The following is a 24,140-nucleotide window of genomic DNA, read 5'->3' on the forward strand; positions in this document are numbered from 1 at the left end:
TGTGAACAATTTAATCACAGTCGGTTTCGATTTCTTGGCAGTGTAGGAGTTTGTTGAATGTTGCTGAAGGCGGTGGATAACGGCAAACTTCAAGTCATTGGCACCTGGGATATTTTCCCGGGTCTTCCGTGTTTATTATTCCATAACGAAGCAGGTCTGTTATTCTCGTGTAGATTTCTTCCTTTGATATGTTGTTCTTATATTCTGTGGTCACTGCCTCGTGATCTGCACAAACTTTATGTATTTCTGTTTCCGTTAATGCTTTTTGCAATGAAACGTTTCATAAATTTGTCCGTTCTTTTATGAAGAGAAGATATTACTTCGTGGATATTGTGTGTAATGTCTATTGTTGCGAGCGAATGCATATGCCTTCTTAATCTCTGAAAATATGTCCGGGTCAGCTGTCATGGCGGGCGACCTATTTCCATGTCCGAATACTGACGTCTAAATGGTCCTTATCATGTCAATTTCTGTAATCTGTAAAATATCGTCTATATTTAATCTGACCATTGTACATAAGATCCCTTCATACCGGAAGTCCATGCATCTGCTGGAAACAGATATTGAAATATGTGTGTTCACTATAGACATGTACATAGCTTACCTGCTGCTGTCTGTGAGATTGACGTTAATATCTCCTGATGTGACTTTTATGTCGTTAACAAACACTTCGATGGACCCATTTCTTTTCCACGTGGCTGCCACGTGATCCCATTGATCCTTGACTGTCTCCAGATCTGCTTTGTCTAGCGTCTTATTGACCACTTGGCCAGCAGCAGAAAACCGGACACGGTCATGGAACAGCTCGAAAAACTTTTCACTGCCGTCACTGCAAGAGAGTTTTCATAAACGCAGCATTACTTACGCGCACATGTTAAAGTGAGACTCCAGAAGACCACAAAGGAGACGAGTTTGAAGTTATCATGACGTTGGCGCAACTCAGGAATTCAGATGAGATTCTGCAGTAGTCATTCCATACAACATGAGGATGTTACACTGACCATGAATCCCCAATAATGTATGCGAGCTGACGTGTGTGGCTTGTACCCGGTAGTAATGCTTGATGTTGTCATACTACACAAATGTACTCTTTCATTTGTAATTGCAGGAAATCCCATGTGTATTCTGAGCACAACGACGAGAATTTGAACGACTTACAGGTTAGATATTACGACCGATCTGCCGGAGTTGAGGTAGCCAATCCAGAACATGATGGACAGGTCGCCTGATAGCTGGAACGGGCTGTACGACTCGACGATGGAAGCGAAACCGTTGTCAAGGTACAGGTCAAAGTCAGGAGATGTGTCTGTTACGTAATATAGAATTTGCAGACGTCAAACAGAACCTTGTAGCTGTTCAAGATACAATATTGATCCAACACATACTAAACATCTAAAGATATTCATGGAAAATAAATTAGGAACAGATTGTATTTTGTTGTTGTCTCTCTTGCCCATCCCTACCTTTACATGTTGATCCAGACACAATCTTGGGCGGCGGACACAGGCAGAACGTCTTGCGTCCCTCCTTTACGCAGGTAGTACCAGATGGACACTTGCCACTGCAAATATTGTCACTAGTCTCGCAATTATCACCGCTGAATCCTGGATAAAAAACGTGTGAGTTGAGGACAAGCCACAACACCTTTTTGACAGATTTGCTCCCGTCAATAGGGACTTAGGTATGGGCCTGACAATGGGATTTTATCGGAAATATATGCCCCGAAAATTATATTATGAAACTAATTTTTAGACAGCATGCAAAAAACACATCGTTGCAAGGCGGTTTTCTTAAAACAAATTCAGGTCCATAGGTTTAAATATAAAAAAAAAATGTGACTTGTGTAGCTGAAGAAATATCTTATCTCGACAAAATCCCACCTCCCCCAAACCTCCCCTCCCCATCCACTACCACCCTAGAATAAACCAGGAGTGTCTAGGAGTAAGTAGGTTTTGATTTTAGATCTGGAAAAACGGTTCAGTGGCATGTTAACATATCTCAAGTGACGAAGATGTCAGTGATCTTTGGATTGCATCCTTCCAGATTTACTGTAGTCAAGATTAAAGTTTTTATTAAGAGGGGCTTGGGTGTAGAAGTATAAAGGTGCTGCCTGATGTGTAGAGACACGTTGTCCCACCTTTGAGGATTTAGAAGTAGAAGAGTGGAAATGAGAGTCAAGTGCTCAGAAACCCACCTTCTGGGCAGGCACAACTGTGCCCCATTGGCTCGACGAGAGAACAGTTGCCACTATTGCTACAGACATTGTGGGAACAACCATCCTTGATCAGCTCACAGGACACCCCACTGTATACTAGAAGACAGAAATACGAGGGCTTGTCAAAACGTTCTAATCCTAACAAACACAAGCAACAATTGTGCAAGTGGTTTTTTTTATATTTTACTTTTCAACATAATCTCCCTGCTTTGCAATACATTTCTCATATCGATATTGAAGCTTTTCAATTACAAATACCACCAGACACTGGGGTAATATCGATTACAGATACCACAATACACTGTGGTAATATCGACTACAGATACCACCAGACACTGGGGTAATATCGACTACTGATACCACAAGACACTGGAGTAATATCGACTACAGATACCACAATACACTGAGGTAATATTGACTACGGATACTAGAAGGCACTGGGGTAATATCGACTACAGATACTCGAAGACACTGGGGTAATATCGACTACAGATGCCACCAGACAATGAGGTAATATCGACTACTGATACCACCAGACACTGGGGTAATATCGACTACAGATACCACAATACACTGAGGTAATATTGACTACGGATACTAGAAGGCACTGGGGTAATATCGACTACAGATGCCACCAGACAATGAGGTAATATTGACTACAGATACTCGAAGACACTTGGGTAATATCGACTACAGATGCCACCAGACAATGAGGTAATATCGACTACTGATACCACCAGACACTTGGGTAATATCGACTACAGATACCACAATACACTGAGGTAATATCGACTACTGATACTGCCAGACACTCGAGTAATATCGACTACAGATACCACCAGAAAATGAGGTAATATCGACTACTGATACCACCAGACACTGGGGTAATATCGACTACAGATACCACAATACACTGAGGTAATATCGACTACTGATACCACCAGACACTGGAGTAATATCGACTACAGATACCACAATACACTGAGGTAATATCGACTACAGATACTAGAAGGTACTGGGGTAATATCGACTACAGATGCCACCAGACAATGAGGTAATATCGACTACAGATACTAGAAGACACTGGGGTAATATCGACTACAGATGCCACCAGACAATGAGGTAATATCGACTACAGATACTAGAAGACACTGAGGTAATATCGACTACAGATACCACCAGACAATGAGGTAATATCGACTACTGATACCACCAGACACTGAGGTAATATCGACTACAGATACTAGAAGACACTGAGGTCATATCGACTACAGATACTAGAAGACACTGAGGTAATATCGACTACAGATACTAGAAGACACTGAGGTAATATTGACTACAGATACTAGAAGACACTGAGGTAATATCGACTACAGATGCCACAAGACAATGAGGTAATATCGACTCCAGTCACCAGACATGTACACTGAGGTAATATCGACTATAGCCACCGGACACTGGGGTAATATCGACAGCAGATGCATCCAGACACTTACGTGATTGACAGTCGCATGTTGCAGACCCGCCCGACTGCTGACATGTACCCTGGGTGGTACACGGCTTGACCAGATTACACACCTTCGGGGACGATTCACACATACGTCCCTGGGTCCCCTTCTGGCAGCTGAAGTCAGTGAATTGCATGTTTGTATGAACGTCCAGGAAAACTATGGTCTTTTGTTTCATGTGTAGAAACCACCATCTGATGTTTAATATGGACAGGTGAGTTCTCGACAAGATTGTATATTGACGACATTCATTTATATTGCTCGAAGATATTTTCCCAAACGAACTGTTTCAAACCAATGCTTTCTGTTAATCTGCTATGGTCGACGATTACTATTCAGTACCATGCCTTTGAATACTAAACTATACTTTAAACTATACCATCACCAGCCTTCATATTCAACATATCAGTTCTTGATCATCTTCTTCTTTGTTACTTCATTCTCTGTTCTGGTATTTGCTTTTTTGAACATCAAATGAAGACATTTTGTTTCATTATTATATTTTTATTATTTATTGCTGTTAGTGTATTTCCTAATGTAATGAAGTTATAACGTATCGCTTCCGTGTCGTAGTTTCTATTTAATAACAAAATATGCAGACTCTGTTAACGTATGTAATTACAAAAGTCTCTCGTAGATATCCAGCACAGATCCTATTCAATCCGTTCTTAACCTAAACGTTCAAACAAATTCATATTTGTGTTATGACGAAGATCAACTTGACCACCATTACTGCGCCATCACACACCTGCAGAAGTAGTCCTCAAACACAGGGTAGCAGGTGGCATCATTCTGACACGAGATGCCGGTACACGTGTTGCTAATATTCTGGCAGTTCTTGCCCTCCCAGCCAGGTGTACAGTTACACGAGTAGTCAGCCAGTTGGTCGACACAGGTGCCACCATGCATACAGGGCAGGGAGTCGCACTCGTTGAGCAGCTCCTGGGGAATTATTACACTCACAGTTTTATCAGAAATAGAGCTATTGTGTAATAAAGACATTATTCAGTATTCGTTAACCTCAATCAGTAGGTGTTGCATTTGGTAGGACGTAGAAATACAGATAAATAACAGAAACACACAGAGAAGCAAAAACATCACACGGGATTATTATACAGAATACTGGAAGCAGTCTACAGGCAAAAAATGTTATGACACAGGTGTGATAGGATAGTGTGATGTGTACAACACGGGTGTGATAGGATAGTGTGATGTGTACAACACGGGTGTGATAGGATAGTGTGATGTGTACAACACGGGTGTGACAGGATAGTGTGATGTGTACAACACGGGTGTTATAGGAAAGTATGATGTGTGCAACATGGGTGTCATAGGATAGTATGATGTGTACAACACGGGTGTGATAGGATAGTATGATGTGTACAACACGGGTGTGATAGGATAGTGTGATGTGTACAACACGGGTGTGACAGGATAGTGTGATGTGTAAAACACGGGTGTGGTAGGATAGAATGATGTGTACAACACGGGTGTGATAGGATAGTGTGATGTGTACAACACGGGTGTGATAGGATAGTGTGATGTGTACAACACGGGTGTGACAGGATAGTGTGATGTGTACAACATGGGGGTGATATGATAGTGTGATGTGTACAAAACGGGTGTGACAGGATAGTGTGATGTGTACAACACGGGTGTGACAGGATAGTGTGATGTGTACAACATGGGGGTGATATGATAGTGTGATGTGTACAAAACGGGTGTGACAGGATAGTGTGATGTGTACAACACGGGTGTGACAGGATAGTGTCATATGTACAACATGGGTGTGATATGATAGTGTGATGTGTACAACACGGGTGTGATATGATAGTGTGATGTGTACAACACGGGTGTGACAGGATAGTGTGATGTGTACAACACGGGTGTGATAGGATAGTGTGATGTGTACAGTGGTAGACGGCCGTGATCGAGTTAAGGTCAGTACTTACTGTACAGTTTTTACCGGTGTATCCAGCCTCACACTCACACCTGTAGTCCTGGTTCAGATCCACACAGCGATCTGTCCGCTCTTGGTCACATTGATCTGTGCAGTCCACGATGTCAGACTCGCACGTAGCACCTAACAAACAATTGAACAATTGATATATATATATATATATAATCCATCTTTCTGCTAATGCTTGCGTAGCGTCTTGTGCTTTGAGGTACGCATCAGACTTGTGTTACAATGTTCTGGTTTACTGAAATACTGTCCAACCAGCGTCACACTGGCAGGAGAACGGGGTCAGTTTACCTGTCCAACCAGCGTCACACTGACAGGAGAACGTGGTCAGTTTACCTGTCGAGCCAGCGTTACACTGGCAGGAGAACGTGGTCAGTTTACCTGTCCAACCAGCGTCACCCTGACAGGAGAACGTGGTCAGTTTACCTGTCCAGCCAGCATCACACTGACAGGAGAACGGGGTCAGTTTACCTGTCCAGCCAGCGTCACCCTGACATGAGAACGTGGTCAGTTTACCTGTCGAGCCAGCATCACACTGACAGGAGAACGGGGTCAGTTTACCTGTCCAACCAGCGTCACCCTGACAGGAGAACGTGGTCAGTTTACCTGTCCAGCCAGCATCACACTGACAGGAGAACGGGGTCAGTTTACCTGTCCAGCCAGCGTCACCCTGACATGAGAACGTGGTCAGTTTACCTGTCCAGCCAGCATCACACTGACAGGAGAACGGGGTCAGTTTACCTGTCCAACCAGCGTCACCCTGACAGGAGAACGTGGTCAGTTTACCTGTCCAACCAGCGTCACACTGAAAGAAGAACGTGGTCAGTTTACCTGTCCAGCCAGCATTACACTGATATGAGAACGTGGTCAGTTTACCTGTCCAGCCAGCGTCACACAGGCAGAACGTGGTCAGTTTACCTGTCCAGCCAACATCACACTGACAGGATGACGTGGTCAGTTTACCTGTCCAGCCAGCGTCACACTGACAGAAGAACGTGGTCTGTTTACCTGTCCAGCCAACATCACACTGACAGGATGACGTGGTCAGTTTACCTGTCCAGCCAGCGTCACACTGGCAGGAGAAAGTGGTCAGTTTACCTGTCCAGCCAGCGTCACACTGACAGGAGAACGTGGTCAGTTTGTCCGTACAGGTTCCATGCACACACGGGCTGCTGGCACAGTCGTCGATGTCGTGCTGACACAGTGATCCCTCGTAGCCGGACTTGCACACGCAGCGGTAGCCGTCTGACAGACTCTCACATCGTTCAGTGTTGTTGGTGGTGCAGGGGGATGAGGAACAGAAGTTGATCCCGGCACACTCGTCATTGTCATCTGGAGAAACAGTTGTTCAGTGTTAGACATTCCCTGTATTAGTTAATTAACGTTGAAAAAGAGATATGTGACATACAGTAGTGTGAGGCAGTGTGATGCCATTGAGAATGAATTATGTCACTGAACAATATTGCAGCCAAATCACTGCAACCACAATACCTGATTTTCCGGTCTGTTCGGACCGAAATAAGGACCATGGATCAAGCATGAGGTTGAATGTTCCATCTTTGACACTTTTATGTAGAACACATAAAGTATATGTTGGGTTTGTAGATTTCAAAAAGGCATTTGAGTCAGTTGACCGTATAATGTTATGGTCATGTCCTAGACAAAATGGATTAAATGGGAAAATGTCTCAATGTTACGAGTTGTTTATGGTAGGGTCCGTGCATGCATACGCTGTAATGGAGAATTTAGTGAATATTTGACTGCCCCAAAGGTTGTGTCTTAAACCCATTATTGTTTTCGTTCTGTATTAATGAGTTATCTTTGTAAACATGCAGATATTGTGAACATGGCCTTCAGTTATATATTGATATACTAGAAATAAGAATGCTTTTGTTTGCAGACGATATTACACTCGTGACAAATACCATAGCTGATCTCCAGAATCAGTTAAACATTTTGGAAAGCTATTCTGATGAATGGAAGTTCAATGTTTATCTGGACAAAACTAATATTGTTGTATTTTAGAGAGGTGGTCGTGTATTGAAAGGTGCAAAATGGACATACAAAAGTGTTTCTCTTAATTAATCAAATGAGTATAAATACCTTGGAGTTAATTATAGTCATACATTAAATTTGAAAGAAATATATTTCAAATTCAGTTGTACGAGCGTAAATGGTAGAACAGTACTGCTTTGGTTGCGATCAAAATTATTAAAATTGGAACCTGAGACACCTACGCTTTATTTTTAACTTTTTGATTCATAAATTCTACCATTGCTTTTATATGGTTCTAAAGTATGGAATTCCAGAGGTTTGAGTCCACTGGAAACATACATTTATTAGCATGTAATTTCATTTTCTTAAAGTCGGTCTACCGACCCCTAAAAATATGGTATATGGCGAATGCGGTAGGTTTCCTCTATATATAATCTCTAATGTCCACTGTATAAGGTGTTGGTTTCGATAATAAGTGGGTGAACAACGATCACGAAGAAAGTCATATAATAATATGTTTTGGTTAAATGATATATTTGTCTTATGATAGCAGTAGATCATCAGTTATTATTATTACGTTAACTTAGATTGACAGCCCCTTAAGTTCATTATTGCTGTTTTCTTAGAACAGATTTGTGTTATAAACATGATGTAAGATTATTATCAGGTTGTAAGGACATTTGTATTCGTCAGAAGCTTATGCTGATAGCATAATTTGTTTTGGGTAAACAGTACCTGACTGCCATGTGCGTTTAACGCATGCGCAGACTGTTTGTATAAAATCATTGAGAAACTATTTGTTCATCTCATCTGTCCCATTTCGTTTGCTTCAGGTGAGGAATCAATGCATACATGCACATTCCCCTTGTCCCTCCAAATACATACAACATGTTGTGTGTTTTATGTATGTATCAACACACAGTAAGTCTGGAATTTAAGTTTTAGAAGTCAGCAGGCCCGTCATCGGAAAAATGTCTGTTCGTTGCCTCCATAGTTGTCAGTCGAAGATGGATGTTTCCGAAAATATTGTCATATCATGCTATTTTATACTTACAATGAAGGATAAATAGTTCTTTGATAGTTTCCACTTTTAAAACAATATCGTTTTTGCCTTAGTAAAATGTAATTTTGTCAGAATGGTATTTAAGCGTGCAACGCAAGTGTTGTATAGTGGTTGTATATAGGCAGTAACGTCCCTCTCCTGTCGGCCACAGCGGAACTAAACAGACGCGACGTCCCGTTCAGTGAGACTTGATCAATGGCTACTACTGAGCGTAGAATCCCTACAATTTAACCCTAACTATGGTACAAGTTGTTTGATCAGGATATTCTTGTAGATTACTGTTTTTGCATTGTGAAGTGAATTAGAAAGTTTTCCCACGTTGTATCTACATTTATGAAAGTATTCTTTAGTCCAATGTTGACAACTATGTTTGTGCAGTAGTCTCTTTGTAAATACATGTATAAGGGTTACAGCATTGTTACAGAATATAATTGTGAGGTAATAATAATCATTGCACAGGAATAACAGTTGCAACTGTTATTCCTGTAATGAGTCATTTAGTTCACTAATTGTGGTATTAATAATACATGAACATGTCTATCACTGACCTTTGAACTCAGTGTATATGGGCCGGAGACCTTTTTTGCAAATAAATATCTTCTTCTTCAAACAACATACAATCACCAATGTCACCCACTAAACCTGACGGCATCATATCAAAAAGGTTCTACCGATTTGGGACATTATAGAATACTCGGAAGGGGGGATATAAAGGCGGAAGTTACCTCTCACAAAGGGGCTCTCGCAGATGCAGTCAGCGGTGACGTTGTCGTAATTGCTGATACAGATACCGTTGCTGCAGCGCCCTGCTGTACACAAGATCGCCTCATTCTGACAGTGGTCGTCTTCGAAGCCGGTTTTGCACGAGCAGGAGTAGGAGTTGGAGCCATCGACACACCTGCCGCCGTACAGACAACCATCCGGGTTCTCCTTACACTCATCTGTGGGGACACAGAGCGACAAGTGATAATCAATGACGATACCAAATTTTATATCAAAAATCGATGGTCTTCACAGAGCCGGATAACACAATATGTAGATGCATATCAAGACAAAAACTTCACTTTCATTGGTGACAATCCATCAACGTGTTACTACAGTTAACACCCTATATACATGTAACTACACTGTCTACACACGACTTACCCACGTCAGTCTCGCAGTTAACACCCTATATACATGTAACTACACTGTCTACACACGACTTACCCACGACAGTCTCACAGTTAAGACCCTAGTATATACATGTAACTACACTGTCCACACACGACTTACCCACGTCAGTCTCACAGTTAACACCCTATATACATGTAACTACACTGTCTACACACGACTTACCCACGTCAGTCTCACAGTTAACACCCTATATACATGTTACTACAATGTCTACACACGACTTACCCACGGCAGTCTCACAGTTATCACCCTATATACATGTAACTACACTGTCTAGACACGACTTACTTACGGCAGTCTCACAGTTAACACCCTATATACAGGTAACTACACTGTCTACACACGACTTACCCACAGCAGTCTCACAGTTAACACCCTATATACATGTAACTACACTGTCTACACACGACTTACCCACGTCAGTCTCACAGTTAACACCCTATATACAGGTAACTACACTGTCTAGACACGACTTACCCACAGCAGTCTCACAGTTAACACCCTATCTACATGTTACTACAATGTCTACACACGACTTACCCACGTCAGTCTCACAGTTAACACCCTATATACAGGTAACTACACTGTCTACACACGACTTACCCACAGCAGTCTCACAGTTAACACCCTATATACATGTAACTACACTGTCTACACATGACTTACCCACAGCAGTCTCACAGTTAACACCCTATCTACATGTTACTACAATGTCTACACACGACTTACGCACAGCAGTCTCACAGTTAACACCCTATATACATGTAACTACACTGTCTACACACGACTTACGCACAGCAGTCTCACAGTTAACACCCTATATACATGTAACTACAATGTCTACACACGACTTACGCACAGCAGTCTCACAGTTAACATCCTATATACATGTAACTACACTGTCTACACACGACTTACCCACAGCAGTCTCACAGTTAACATCCTATATACATGAAACTACACTGTCTACACACGACGTACCCAGGGTAGTCTCACAGTTAAGACCCTATATACATGTAACTACACTGTCTACACACGACTTACCCACGTCAGTCTCACAGTTAACACCCTATATACATGTAACTACACTGTCTACACACGACTTACCCACGTCAGTCTCACAGTTAACACCCTATATACATGTAACTACAATGTCTACACACGACTTACCCACGTCAGTCTCACAGTTAACACCCTATATACAGGTAACTACACTGTCTACACACGACTTACCCACGTCAGTCCCACAGTTAACACCCTATATACATGTTACTACACTGTCTACACACGACTTACCCACGTCAGTCTCACAGTTAACACCCTATATACATGTAACTACACTGTCTACACACGGCTTACCCACGTCAGTCTCACAGTTAACACCCTATATACAGGTAACTACACTGTCTACACACGACTTACCCACAGCAGTCTCACAGTTAACACCCTATCTACATGTTACTACAATGTCTACACACGACTTACCCACGTCAGTCTCGCAGTTAACACCCTATATACATGTAACTGCACTGTCCACACACGACTTACCCACGCTAGTGTCACAGGTAACACCCTATATACATGTAACTACACTGTCTACACACGACTTACCCACGTCAGTCTCACAGTTAACACCCTATATACATGTTACTACACTGTCTACACACGACTTACCCACGTCAGTCTCACAGTTAACACCCTATATACATGTAACTACACTGTCTACACATGACTTACCCACAGCAGTCTCACAGTTAACACCCTATCTACATGTTACTACAATGTCTACACACGACTTACGCACAGCAGTCTCACAGTTAACACCCTATATACATGTAACTACACTGTCTACACACGACTTACGCACGGCAGTCTCACAGTTAACACCCTATATACATGTAACTACAATGTCTACACACTACTTACCCACAGCAGTCTCACAGTTAACATCCTATATACATGTAACTACACTGTCTACACACGACTTACCCACAGCAGTCTCACAGTTAACATCCTATATACATGAAACTACACTGTCTACACACGACGTACCCAGGGTAGTCTCACAGTTAACACCCTATATACATGTAACTACATTGTCTACACACGACTTACCCACGTCAGTCTCACAGTTAACACCCTATATACAGGTAACTACACTGTCTAGACACGACTTACCCACGTCAGTCTCACAGTTAACACCCTATATACAGGTAACTACACTGTCTAGACACGACTTACCCACGTCAGTCTCACAGTTTACATCCTATATACAGGTAACTACACTGTCTAGACACGACTTACCCACAGCAGTCTCACAGTTAACACCCTATATACAGGTAACTACACTGTCTAGACACGACTTACCCACGTCAGTTTCACAGTTAACACCCTATATACAGGTAACTACACTGTCTACACACGACTTACCCACGTCAGTCTCACAGTTAACACCCTATATACATGTAACTACACTGTCTACACACGACCTACCCACGTCAGTCTCACAGTTAACACCCTATATACATGTAACTACACTGTCTACACACGACCTACCCACGTCAGTCTCACAGTTAACACCCTATATACATGTAACTACATTGTCTACACACGACTTACCCACGTCAGTCTCATAGTTAACACCCTTTATACATGTAACTACACTGCCTACATACGACTTACCCACGTCAGTCTCACAATTAACCCCTGTGAAGCCAGGACGACAGGTGCACTGATACCGAACATCCCCCCATGGATTACAGGTGCCGCCGTTCTTGCAGGGGTCCTCACTGCAGGAGTTGTTCTTACTTTCACAACTAAAAGGAGAATAATAACCACATGTCACAACACTTTAGCCAAAAAGCTGTGCGATTGTCATATCAATCAGCTCTCCTATCAGTTCCTTCACAAGGACCCTTTTTAGGTTCCCTCTTCAGTTCCCCCTTCAGTTCTTCCATCAGTTCCCCAATCAGTTCCCCCTTCAGTTCATCTTCAGTTCCACATTAATTCACCAATCAGTTCCCTCATCGGTTACCCCTTCAGTTCCCTCATCAGTTCCCTCATCGGTTCCCCCTTCTGTCCCCCATCAGTTCCCTCATCGGTTCCCCCTTCTGTCCCCCATCACTTCCCCCTTCTGTCCCCCATCAGTTCCCCCTTCTGTCCACCCATCACTTCCCCCTTTAGTTTCCCCATCACTTCCCCCTCCAGTTCCTCCATGAGTTTCCTCATCGGTTCCCCCTTCTGTCCCCCATCAGTTCCCCCATCAGTTACCTCATTAGTTCCCTCATCGGTTCCCCCTTCTGTCCCCCATCAGTTCCCCCATCAGTTCCCTCATCGGTTCCCCCTTCTGTACCCCATCACTTCCCCCTTTAGTTTCCCCATCACTTCCCCCTCCAGTTCCTCCATGAGTTTCCCCATCGGTTCCCCCTTCTGTCCCCCATCACTTCCCCCTTTAGTTTCCCCATCACTTCCCCCTCCAGTTCCTCCATGAATTTCCTCATCGGACCCCCCTTCTGTCCCCCATCAGTTCCCTCATCAGTTCCCCCATCGGTTCCCCCTTCTGTCCCCCATCACTTCCCCCTTCAGTTTCCCCATTACTTCCCCCATCAGTTCCCTCATCGGTTCCCCCTTCTGTCCCCATCACTTCCCCCTTCACTTTCCCCATTACTTCCCCCTTCAGTTCCCTCATCGGTTCCCCCTTCTGTCCCCCATCACTTCCCCCTTCAGTTTCCCCATTACTCCCCCCTCCAGTTCCTCCATGAGATCCCTCATCGGTTCCCCCTTCTGTCCCCCATCACTTCCGCCTTCTGTCCCCCATCAGTTCCCTCATCGGTTCCCCCTTCTGTCCCCCATCACTTCCCCCTTCAGTTCCCTCATCAGTTCCCCCATCGGTTCACCCTTCTGTCCCCCATCACTTCCCCCTTCTGTCCCCCATGAGTTCCCTCATCGGTTGCCCCTTCTGTCCCCCAATCAGTTCCCCCATCAGTTCCCTCATCAGTTCCCCCATCAGTTCCCTCATCGGTTCCCCCTTCTGTCCCCCATCACTTCCCCCATCAGTTCCCTCATCAGTTCCCCGATCAGTTCCCTCATCGGTTCCCCCTTCTGTCCACCCATCACTTCCCCCTTCAGTTTCCCCATTACTTCCCCCTCCAGTTCCTCCATGAGTTCCCTCATCGGTTCCCCCTTCTGTCCCCCATCACTTCCCCCTTCTGTCCCCCATCAGTTCCCTCATCAGTTCCCTCATCGGTTCCCCCTTCTGTCCCCCATCACTTCCCCCTTCTGTCCCCCATCACTTCCCCCATCAGTTCCCTCATCAGTTCCCCGATCAGTTCCCTCATCGGTTCCCCCTTCTGTCCACCCATCACTTCCCCCTTCAGTTTCCCCATTACTTCCCCCTCCAGTTCCTCCATGAGTTCCCTCATCGGTTCCCCCTTCTGTCCCCCATCACTTCCCCCTTCTGTCCCCCATCACTTCCCCCTTCTGTCCCCCATCAGTTCCCTCATCAGTTCCCTCATCGGTTCCCCCTTCTGTCCCCCATCACTTCCCCCTTCTGTCCCCCATCAGTTCCCTCATCGGTTCCCCCTTCTGTCCCCCATCACTTCCCCCTCCAGTTCCCTCATCGGTTCCCCCTTTTGTCCCCCATCACTTCCCCCTTCAGTTTCCCCATTACTTCCCCCTCCAGTTCCTCCATGAGTTTCCTCATCGGTTCCCCCTTCTGTCCCCCATCACTTCCCCCATCAGTTCCCTCATCAGTTCCCCAAACAGTTCCCTCATCGGTTCCCCCTTCTGTCCCCCATCACTTCCTCCTCCAGTTCCTCAATGAGTTCCCTGATCGGTTCCCCCTTCTGTCCCCCATCAGTTCCCCCTTCAGTTCCCCCATCAGTTCCCTCATCAGTTCCCTCATCGGTTCCCCCTTCTGTCCCCCATCACTTCCCCCTCCAGTTCCTCCATGAGTTCCCTCATCGGTTCCCCCTTCTGTCCCCCATCACTTCCCCCTTCTGTCCCCCATCAGTTCCCCCTTCTGTCCCCCATCACTTCCCCCTTCAGTTTCCCCATTACTTCCCCCTCCAGTTCCTCCATGAGTTTCCTCATCGGTTCCCCCTTCTGTCCCCCATCACTTCCCCCTTCTGTCCCCCATCAGTTCCCTCATCAGTTCCCTGATCGGTTCCCCCTTCTGTCCCCCATCACTTCCCCCTTCTGTCCCCCATCAGTTCCCTCATCAGTTCCCTCATCGGTTCCCCCTTCTGTCCCCCATCACTTCCCCCTCCAGTTCCTCAATGAGTTCCCTCATCGGTTCCCCCTTCTGTCCCCCATCACTTCCCCCTTCAGTTTCCCCATTACTTCCCCCTCCAGTTCCTCCATGAGTTCCATCATCGGTTCCCCCTTCTGTCCCCCATCACTTCCCCCTTCTGTCCTCCATCAGTTCCCCCTTCTGTCCCCCATCACTTCCCCTTTCAGTTTCCCCATTACTTCCCCCTCCAGTTCCTCCATGAGCTCCCTCATTGTTCCCCCTTCTGTCCCTCATCACTTCCCCCTTCTGTCCCCCATCAGTTCCCCCATCAGTTCCCTCATCAGTTCCCTCATCTGTTCCCCCTTTTGTCCCCCATCACTTCCCCCTTCAGTTTCCCCATTACTTCCCCCCAGTTCCCCCATCAGTTCCCTCATCAGTTCCCTCATCGATTCCCCCTTCTGTCCCCCATCACTTCCCCCTCCAGTTCCTCAATGAGTTCCCTCATTGGTTCCCCCTTCTGTCCCTCATCACTTCCCCCTTCTGTCCCCCATCAGTTCCCCCATCAGTTCCCTCATCAGTTCCCTCATCTGTTCCCCCTTTTGTCCCCCATCACTTCCCCCTTCAGTTTCCCCATTACTTCCCCCTCCAGTTCCCCCATCAGTTTCCTCATCAGTTCCCTCATCGATTCCCCCTTCTGTCCCCCATCACTTCCCCCTCCAGTTCCTCAATGAGTTCCCTCATTGGTTCCCCCTTCTGTCCCTCATCACTTCCCCCTCCAGTTCCTCAATGAGCTCCCTCATTGGTTCCCCCTTCTGTCCCTCATCACTTCCCCCTCCAGTTCCTCAATGAGTTCCCTCATTGGTTCCCCCTTCTGTCCCTCATCACTTCCCCCTCCAGTTCCTCAATGAGTTCCCTCATTGGTTCCCCCTTCTGTCCCTCATCACTTCCCCCTCCAGTTCCTCAATGAGCTCCCTCATTGGTTCCCCCTTCTGTCCCCCATCACTTCCCCCTCCAGTTCCTCAATGAGCTCCCTCATTGGTTCCCCCTTCTGTCCCTCATCACTTCCCCCTTCTGTCCCCCATCAGTTCCCCCATCAGTTCCTTCATCAGTTCCCTCATCGGTTCCCTCTTCTGTCCCCCATCACTTCCCCCTTCTGTCCCCCATCAGTTCCCCCATCAGTTCCCTCATCAGTTCCCTCATCGGTTCCCCCTTCTGTCCCCCATCACTTCCCCCTCAGTTCCTCAATGAGTTCCCTCATCGGTTCCCCCTTCTGTCCCCCATCACTCCCCCCTTCAGTTTCCCCATTACTTCCCCCTCCAGTTCCTCCATGAGCTCCCTCATCGGTTCCCCCTTCTGTCCCCCATAACTTCCCCCTTCTGTCCCCCATCAGTTCCCCCTTCTGTCTCCCATCACTTCCCCCTTCAGTTTCCCCATTACTTCCCCCTCCAGTTCCTCCATGAGCTCCCTCATCGGTTCCCCCTTCTGTCCCCCATCACTTCCCCCTTCTGTCCCCCATCAGTTCCCTCATCGGTTCCCCCTTCTGTCCCTCATCACTTCCCCCTTCTGTCCCCCATCAGTTCCCCCATCAGTTCCCTCATCAGTTCCCTCATCGATTCCCCTTCAGTTTCCCCATTACTTCCCCCTCCAGTTCCTCCATGAGTTTCCTCATCGGTTCCGCCTTCTGTCCCCCATCACTTCCCCTTCAGTTTCCCCATTACTTCCCCCTCCAGTTCCCCCATCAGTTCCCTCATCAGTTCCCCCATCAGTTCCCTCATCGGTTCCCCCTTCAGTTTCCCCATCACTTCCCCCTCCAGTTCCTCCATGAGTTCCCTCATCGGTTCCCCCTTGTGTACCCCATCACTTCAGTTTTTTCATCAGTTCCCCTATCAGTTCCCCCTTCTGTCCCTAATCACTTCCACTTCAGTTCCCATTCAAGTTTTCCCATCAGTCACCTAATCAGCCCCCTCATCATTTCTCCATTCAGTACCCCCATCACTTCCCCCTTCAGTTCCCATTTCAGTTTTCCGTCAGTCCCCTCATCAGTCCCTTTATCAGATCCCTCATCAACTCCCCCATCAGTCCCCTTTCAGTTCCCCTATCAGTCCCCCTCAGTTCCCTCATCTGTCCCCTCATCAGTACCCCCCCACCCCCAATCAGTCTCCCATTCATCTCCCCCATCAGTTCCCCAATCAGATCCCTCATCAGTCCACTCATCAGTTCCCCCTTCAGTTCCCCCATCTGTCCCCAATTACTTCCCCTTAAGTACCCCATCACGTCCCATTCAGTTTTCCCATCAGTTCCCCTATCAGTCCCCCCTTCTGTCCCCCATCACTCCCCATTCAGTCCCCCTTAACGCCCCCCTTCAGTTTCCCCATCAGTTCCCCCTTCTGTCCCCCATCACTCCCCATTCAGTCCCCCTTAACGCCCCCCTTCAGTTTCCCCATCAGTCACATATCAGTCCCCCATCACTTCCCCATCAGTTCCCTAAATATTTTCCCTTTCTGTCCCCCATCACTTCCTCCATCAGTTCCTTAATAAGTTCTCCCCTCAGTTCCCCTATCAGTTCCTTCATCAGTTCCCTCGTCAGTTCACCCATTCAATCCCCCCATCTCTTCCCCAACCAGTTCCATCATCAGCTCCCATATCAGTTTTCCATCAGTTCCACAATCAATTCCCCTTCAGTCCCCCATCAGTTCCCCCTTCAGTTCGACATGAGTCCCCTCATCAGTTCCCCCTTCATTTTCCCCTTCAGTTCCACATCAGTCACCCATGAGTCCCCTCATCAGTTCCCCCTTCAGTCCCCCATAACTTCCCCCTTCAGTTCCCCCAACAGTCACCTATCTGTCCCCCATCACTTCCACCTTCTGTACCCCATCACTTCCCCCTTCAGTTCCCTAATAATTGTCCCATTCTGTCCCCCATAACTTCCTCCATCAGTTCCCCCATCAGTTCCATCTTCAGTTCCCCGACATTACTTGCCTCATCACTTCCCCCATCTGTTCCCTAATCGGTCCCTACTTCAGGTCCCACATCAGTCCTTCCTTCAGTCCCATCATCAGTCCCATCTTCAGTTCCCGCATCAGTCTCCCATCAGTTCCCAATCAGTTCCCAAATCAGTTCCTCCATCAACTCCCCCATTAGTTCCCTCATCGGTCCCCACTTCAGTTCCCCAATCTCTTCCTCCATCAGTTCCCCAATCAGCTCCCCCAATCAGTTCCCCCATCAGTTCCTTCATCAGTTCACCCCTTCAATCCCCCCATCTCTTCCCCAACCAGTTCCCTCATCAGTTCCAATATCAGTTCTCCTTCAGTTCCTCAATCAATTCCCCTTCAGTCCCCCATCAGTTCCACATCAGTCCCCTCATCAGTTCCCCCATAACTTCCCCCTTCAGTTCCCAAATCATTTTCCCCTTCTGTCCCCCATCACTTCCTCAATCAGTTCCTTAATCAGTTCTCCCCTCAGTTCTCCATCAGTATCCCATCAGCTCCCTCATCAGTCCCCTCAGTCCCCCCATCAGTTCCTTCATCAGTCCCCTCAGTTCTCCCCTCAGTTCCCATATTATTTCTCCTTCAGTTCCTCAATCAATTCCCCTTCACTTCACCCTTCAGTTCCACATCAGGCCCCCATCAGTTCCACAATCAGTTCCCATCATTAGTTCCCCACTTCAGTACCCCAATCTCTTTCCCAACCTGTTCCCACATCAGTTCTGCTTCAGTTCCCCAAACAATTTCCCTTCATTTTCCTCTTCAGTTTCTCCTTTAGCCCCCCCCCCCCCCCCCCCCCTTCCACCCATCGGTTCCCTCATCAGTCCCCTCATCAGTCCACCCATCGGTTCCCTCATCAGTCCCCTCATCAGTCCGCCCATCGGTTCCCTCTTCAGTTCCCTCTTCATTCCTGCTCATCAGCCCCCTCATCGGTCCCCTCATCAGTCCCCTCATTGGTTCTCTCGTCAGTACCCCCCTTCAGTCCCGCTCATCAGTCCCCTCATTGGTTCCCTCATCAGTCCCCTCATCCGTTCCCTCGTCAGTCCCCTCATCAGTCCCCTCATTGGTTCTCTCGTCAGTACCCCCCTTCAGTCCCGCTCATCAGTCCCCTTATCGGTCCCCTCATCAGTCCCCTCATTGGTTCTCTCGTCAGTACCCCCCTTCAGTCCCGCTCATCAGTCCCCTCATTGGTTTCCTCATCAGTCCCCTCATCGTTTCCCACGTCAGTCCCCTCGTCAGTTCCCTCATCAGTCCCCTCATCGGTTCCACCCTTCATTCCCCCAATCACAACCCCCCCTCCCCCTCCAGTTCCCCAACAGTCCTCTCTTCAGTCTGCCCATCACTTTCCCCATCAGTTCCCCCTTAGTTACCCATTAGCTCCCCAATCAGCTTGTCCTTTCTTCCAAATTTAGAAATTAAATCCAGTGTGGGGGATATCGTTTATTAACCAGATTGCCATGATACTGTGGCAGATACATATTTTGAATATTTCTTGCGTTGTACCTTTTAAGTATAATTCATGTACATAATTAAATGCAGTTTTAGTCATCTAATTATATTGCTCAGCCTACTTTAAACACTAAACTATCAGTAGCAGCACTCTTTCTAAGCATGTTTACTGCATTGTTTGTTTGTGAATGTCACGATCACACCCTGTGCACTAATACAATAGCCTCAGCCCTCTCCCTACTCAAGCCTTTTGTCTACTGAGCCATGCTGTATACTGGACACAGAAGAAGGGCTGTGATCACTCAACATATACCTTTCCAAGGATAAAGATATATACTAGTATATATTCATCACTATTTATCACGTGTTATTCACGGGGATCATTTTGGGGAAACTTACATCAAATTCCGAGGTTAAGATTTTATTATTTGATTGAGGATTTTATTCATTGAATGGTATTTGCAATATCTGAGATATTGTCTGTATTGGACATATGTGTGTTCAGACACGAATACACGGAATGTGGATTCGTGATTATTATTTAGTTAAACAACCAAATACGTATCCTCAATTAATGAAAGCATGTATAAACATAAATGAATAAATGAAAGCATGAATGCATGTGGCATTTTATAGTATTGCTCTGTCATGTTCAGCTACTTGTTTACATGTTTATAGGATAGAAAGTATTTGTTCTTCTTGGCATATCTGCATGTACTGTATATATTATTATTTCCTCTGCAGACGAGTTTTGCACTTGTGTGATATCAACCCAGGCCCACACACCTGGCAGGTTTACATGTCGTTTACATGTCGTATATGTAAAAATAACTGTGTATACAGTATCTAGTGTGTGCATTTGATTATATATCGAGACAAGAATATTTTTGGAATGAATTTGTACATAAATACATTCTAGCCAGTGCATTTACAACAATGATGTGTACTGTACCTCAGTGTATCAGCATGCGTGTGAATTGTATGTGTCTATCTGTGTTTATGATACGCGTATATTGATTTATATGTGTTATATTGAAAACCTGATTGTTTCCGGGTAGTTTTTTAATCACATTAATAATATCTGCAAATAAATATCGGCCATCGAATACAGTAACGTCTGTGGTCTGTGCGCGTCGGACGCAGTCCTGTTACAATATATGTGATAGATGTACAGCTAATTTTATGTAGATTTCTCTATTGTGACACGCTGCTCCGTTCAGTAAACCAACAACTGGTGGTTATTACTGTAACTCATTAAAACAGAAACTGTGTTACAAGAGACCTACTGTGGTTGTGTGTACTGGCCGCCAGAGGGACACACACATTCGTATGTACCATTCAGATCCCGGCACACGCTGTCGTCACGGCAGTCATTGGTTGAACAGTCATTCCTCAGGTCCGTCTGGCAGTAAGTACCATTGTAGTCTGTGACAAACGTGTAGGCACAATGAAACCACTCCTATAATATCTACAATCAGAGTCATTTATTATTACCTGTTCTGATACCACTTCAATTAATTCCCATAATCATATGGTCTCTTTGTAAAAAGTCACTATAATTGTATTGTTTCGAGACACCTGCACAAGTGTTAGACATGATCAAAGTGGACAGTGTACATACGAGGGCTGGCTGAAAAGTTCAAAGCGTAACTGTGAAAGACCCGTACCAAGTCGATGGTTTTCATTTATTTCTCCACATAGTCCCCTTCCAGGTTTACACACTTTTGCCAGCGATGCTGCAAGGCCTGGATGCCGGTCAAGAAGAAATTTTCTTCAGACACCCTAAAAAAGTAATTCACAGCGGAAATTACGTCATCATTACTAGGAAAATGGCGACCGGCTGGTTCCTTTTTTATTTTGGGAAACAGGTCGAAGTCTGACGGGGCCAAATCGGGTGAATAAGGGGGATGGTCAATGAGTTCGAAGCCACAATCATGGATCGATGACATGGCAACCACCGATTTGTGAACAGGAGCATTGTCTTGGTGGAACAGGACTCTTTTAGTGAGCAATCCCCGTCGCTTAGCTTTGATAGCTTCATGTAACTTTCTCAGTAGGTCAGCATAATATCCTCCATTGATATTCTGGCCTTTTTCAATCAGCAGAATACCCTTGGAATCCCAAAAGACTGAAGCCATCACCTTTCCAGCAGAAGGAACCGACTTGGCTTTTTGGGGGCCTGGTGATTCCGGATGCTGCCATTGTTTAGACTGAATTTTTGTTTGTGGTTGAAAGTGATGAATCCTGGTCTCATCCATGGTTATAAATCGGGCCAAAAAATCCTTGGGATCTGCTTCAAAACGGCATAAATTGTCATGGGACGTCAGGAATCTGAAAAGTTTCTGATCCGCTGTCAAGAGCTTTGGCACCCATCTTGCAGAAACTTTTATCATTCCCAACTCGTTGGTGATAATGCGCTCAACCCTCTCATGAGAGATGCCCACAACACTTGCAATATGTCGAATGGTCAATCGTCGATCAACCATTACCATGTCATGCACCCGGGTAATGTTTTCCGGAATGGTTGCTGTTGAAGGCCTTCCTGGACGCGGGTCATCGTCAAGGCTCTCTCTGCCACGCTTGAATTCCGCAGCCCACTTCTTTACAGTGGAAAAGGAAGGGGCATCATCCCCTAAAGTGGAGACCATGTCAGCATGTATCTGTGTTGGAGTTAGCCCTTTCAGTTGCAGGTACTTGATGACTGCCCTATAGCCAGTTTTGTCCATTTCGGGTGATTTCAATGGGTAGGTTCACAAGATAGTCTGGTACAAAGACAATAATAACACTACAGTTGCAGTTCTTATGTCTATGATTCATAAAATGATTGTACTTGTTGGTGGCAAAAGTTTGCCGATTGAGATATCCCACTTAGGCTTAGAACTTTTCAGCCAGCCCTCGTACATAGACTTGTTAGATACATACATGGCTTTCTTTCGCATTGCTTTTCATAGTATGACTCAGTTGCACCCGTTGTAGTTTTCATTCCAGCCTGTTCTTCATTGAGTAAAACACACAAGTCTCTGTCCGTGTAAAACCCCGTGGCAACACAGGCTGAGTTACTTATACATTCAGCCCTGCAGGCAGCAACAGTAGTGTCGGACAATAATCCGATGTTGTCAAGGCCAGGGTTATACTTTACTGGGTTCTCTACCATCTCGCATTCCGTGGCTTAAACACATAAGTGTCATTATACAGTTGTATATATATATATATAGCTGTGAAGTTAACATGCACCTCCATCTGTATTACCGTTGTAAAAAAACATGTGTATTTTTGTGTTTGGTTCAGTGTTATATCATGTCACACGGTTGAAGTCGTGGTGTTGCAGAAAAGGTCTTACTGACCATGCCATTTAAACACTGGTGGAATAACCATTGTTACATTGTCCGTTGAATGTGGTACGTGGTATGTGGTATGGTCCATCGTCCATGACTTGTAGCATGGTAAATGCCCTGAGCTCTGATTTCTCAGACACAAACACGAGACTCCGTGGACGTCAGCATTCAGGTATTGTTTGAAAACCTGTGGCCATGTGTCGCCTGTAAAGACCCAGTCCAAACAATAAAACACTGACTTATACATATTATACTTCAAAATAATTCTACATACCAGCAGTACATTCGCAGTCGAATCCCCCAAGTTGGGGTTTACAGGTGGCACCATTCAGACAGGGGTCAGATCTGCAGTAGTCGATCTCAGACTCGCACCTGTCCCCGGTATAGCCTGGAAATACAGAGCGAGAAACAATTACTTTTTTTTGGTTAACAACGTTTTTATGTATTCACGTTCTTTAAACTTCTAAAATGCCTATCAAAGACGTCAAGGACAGGACTGTGATATTTACATAGGAGAGGTTCTGAGTCAGGGTCAAGGTCAAGTTTGATTAATCGATATGGCGTTTGGAAGAGCGTCATATTTAGTAAATGAAGGATATGTTTCTTGTACTTGATAACAATCAAGCAGTCGTATTTATGTGTTTAGAAATATTGTTTCATAGAGACGAGTGCCACATATAATATTACGTAATTAATTTTGATAAATTTTGGACTGTACATTTCAACTATTTGATTGACAAATGTGTCAGGGTACAGTGTATCGGTGCAACACATATTGTCCAGGGACTAATATTGCAGGGAATAGTGTTACAGTGCCACACATATTGTCCAGGGACAAATATTGCAGGGAATTGTGTTTCAGTGCCACATATATTGTCCAGGGACTAATATTGCAGGGAATAGTGTTTCAGTGCCACATATATTGTCCAGGGACTAACATTGCAGGAAACAGTGTTGTAGTGCCAAATATATTGCCCAGGAACTAATATTGCAGGGAATAGTGTTTCCGTGCCACATAAATTGTCCAGGGACTAATATTGCAGGAAACAGTGTTTCAGTGCCACATACAATGTCCAGGGACTAATATTGTGGGTTACATTGTCTCAGTGCCACATATATTGTCCAGGGACTAATATTACAGGGAATAGTGTTTCAGTGCCACATATATTGTCCAGGGACTAACATTGCAGGAAACAGTGTTGTAGTGCCAAATATATTG

At 45.4% G+C, this 24,140-nt stretch overlaps 1 protein-coding gene across 1 annotated transcript in view; it reads right to left on the reverse strand.

Moving 5' to 3' along the window:
* LOC124121087 overlaps positions 1 to 24,140 on the reverse strand; it is a 175,968-nt gene that overhangs the window by 61,013 nt on the left and 90,815 nt on the right. Inside the window, exons 32-44 of the mRNA XM_048392794.1 lie at positions 23,196 to 23,309; positions 22,509 to 22,754; positions 20,873 to 21,011; positions 12,606 to 12,739; positions 9,473 to 9,688; positions 6,788 to 7,021; positions 5,676 to 5,806; positions 4,472 to 4,665; positions 3,712 to 3,839; positions 2,195 to 2,311; positions 1,464 to 1,604; positions 1,159 to 1,306; positions 605 to 829 (exon numbers count right to left, since the gene is read on the reverse strand). Coding sequence (XP_048248751.1) covers positions 605 to 829; positions 1,159 to 1,306; positions 1,464 to 1,604; positions 2,195 to 2,311; positions 3,712 to 3,839; positions 4,472 to 4,665; positions 5,676 to 5,806; positions 6,788 to 7,021; positions 9,473 to 9,688; positions 12,606 to 12,739; positions 20,873 to 21,011; positions 22,509 to 22,754; positions 23,196 to 23,309 — 2,167 coding nt within the window. The remainder of the gene's footprint in view (positions 1 to 604; positions 830 to 1,158; positions 1,307 to 1,463; positions 1,605 to 2,194; positions 2,312 to 3,711; positions 3,840 to 4,471; positions 4,666 to 5,675; positions 5,807 to 6,787; positions 7,022 to 9,472; positions 9,689 to 12,605; positions 12,740 to 20,872; positions 21,012 to 22,508; positions 22,755 to 23,195; positions 23,310 to 24,140) is intronic.

This window comes from Haliotis rufescens, unplaced genomic scaffold, assembly GCF_023055435.1.
Source record: "Haliotis rufescens isolate VD_foot unplaced genomic scaffold, xgHalRufe1.0.p SCAF_11, whole genome shotgun sequence".
NCBI lineage: Eukaryota > Metazoa > Mollusca > Gastropoda > Lepetellida > Haliotidae > Haliotis > Haliotis rufescens.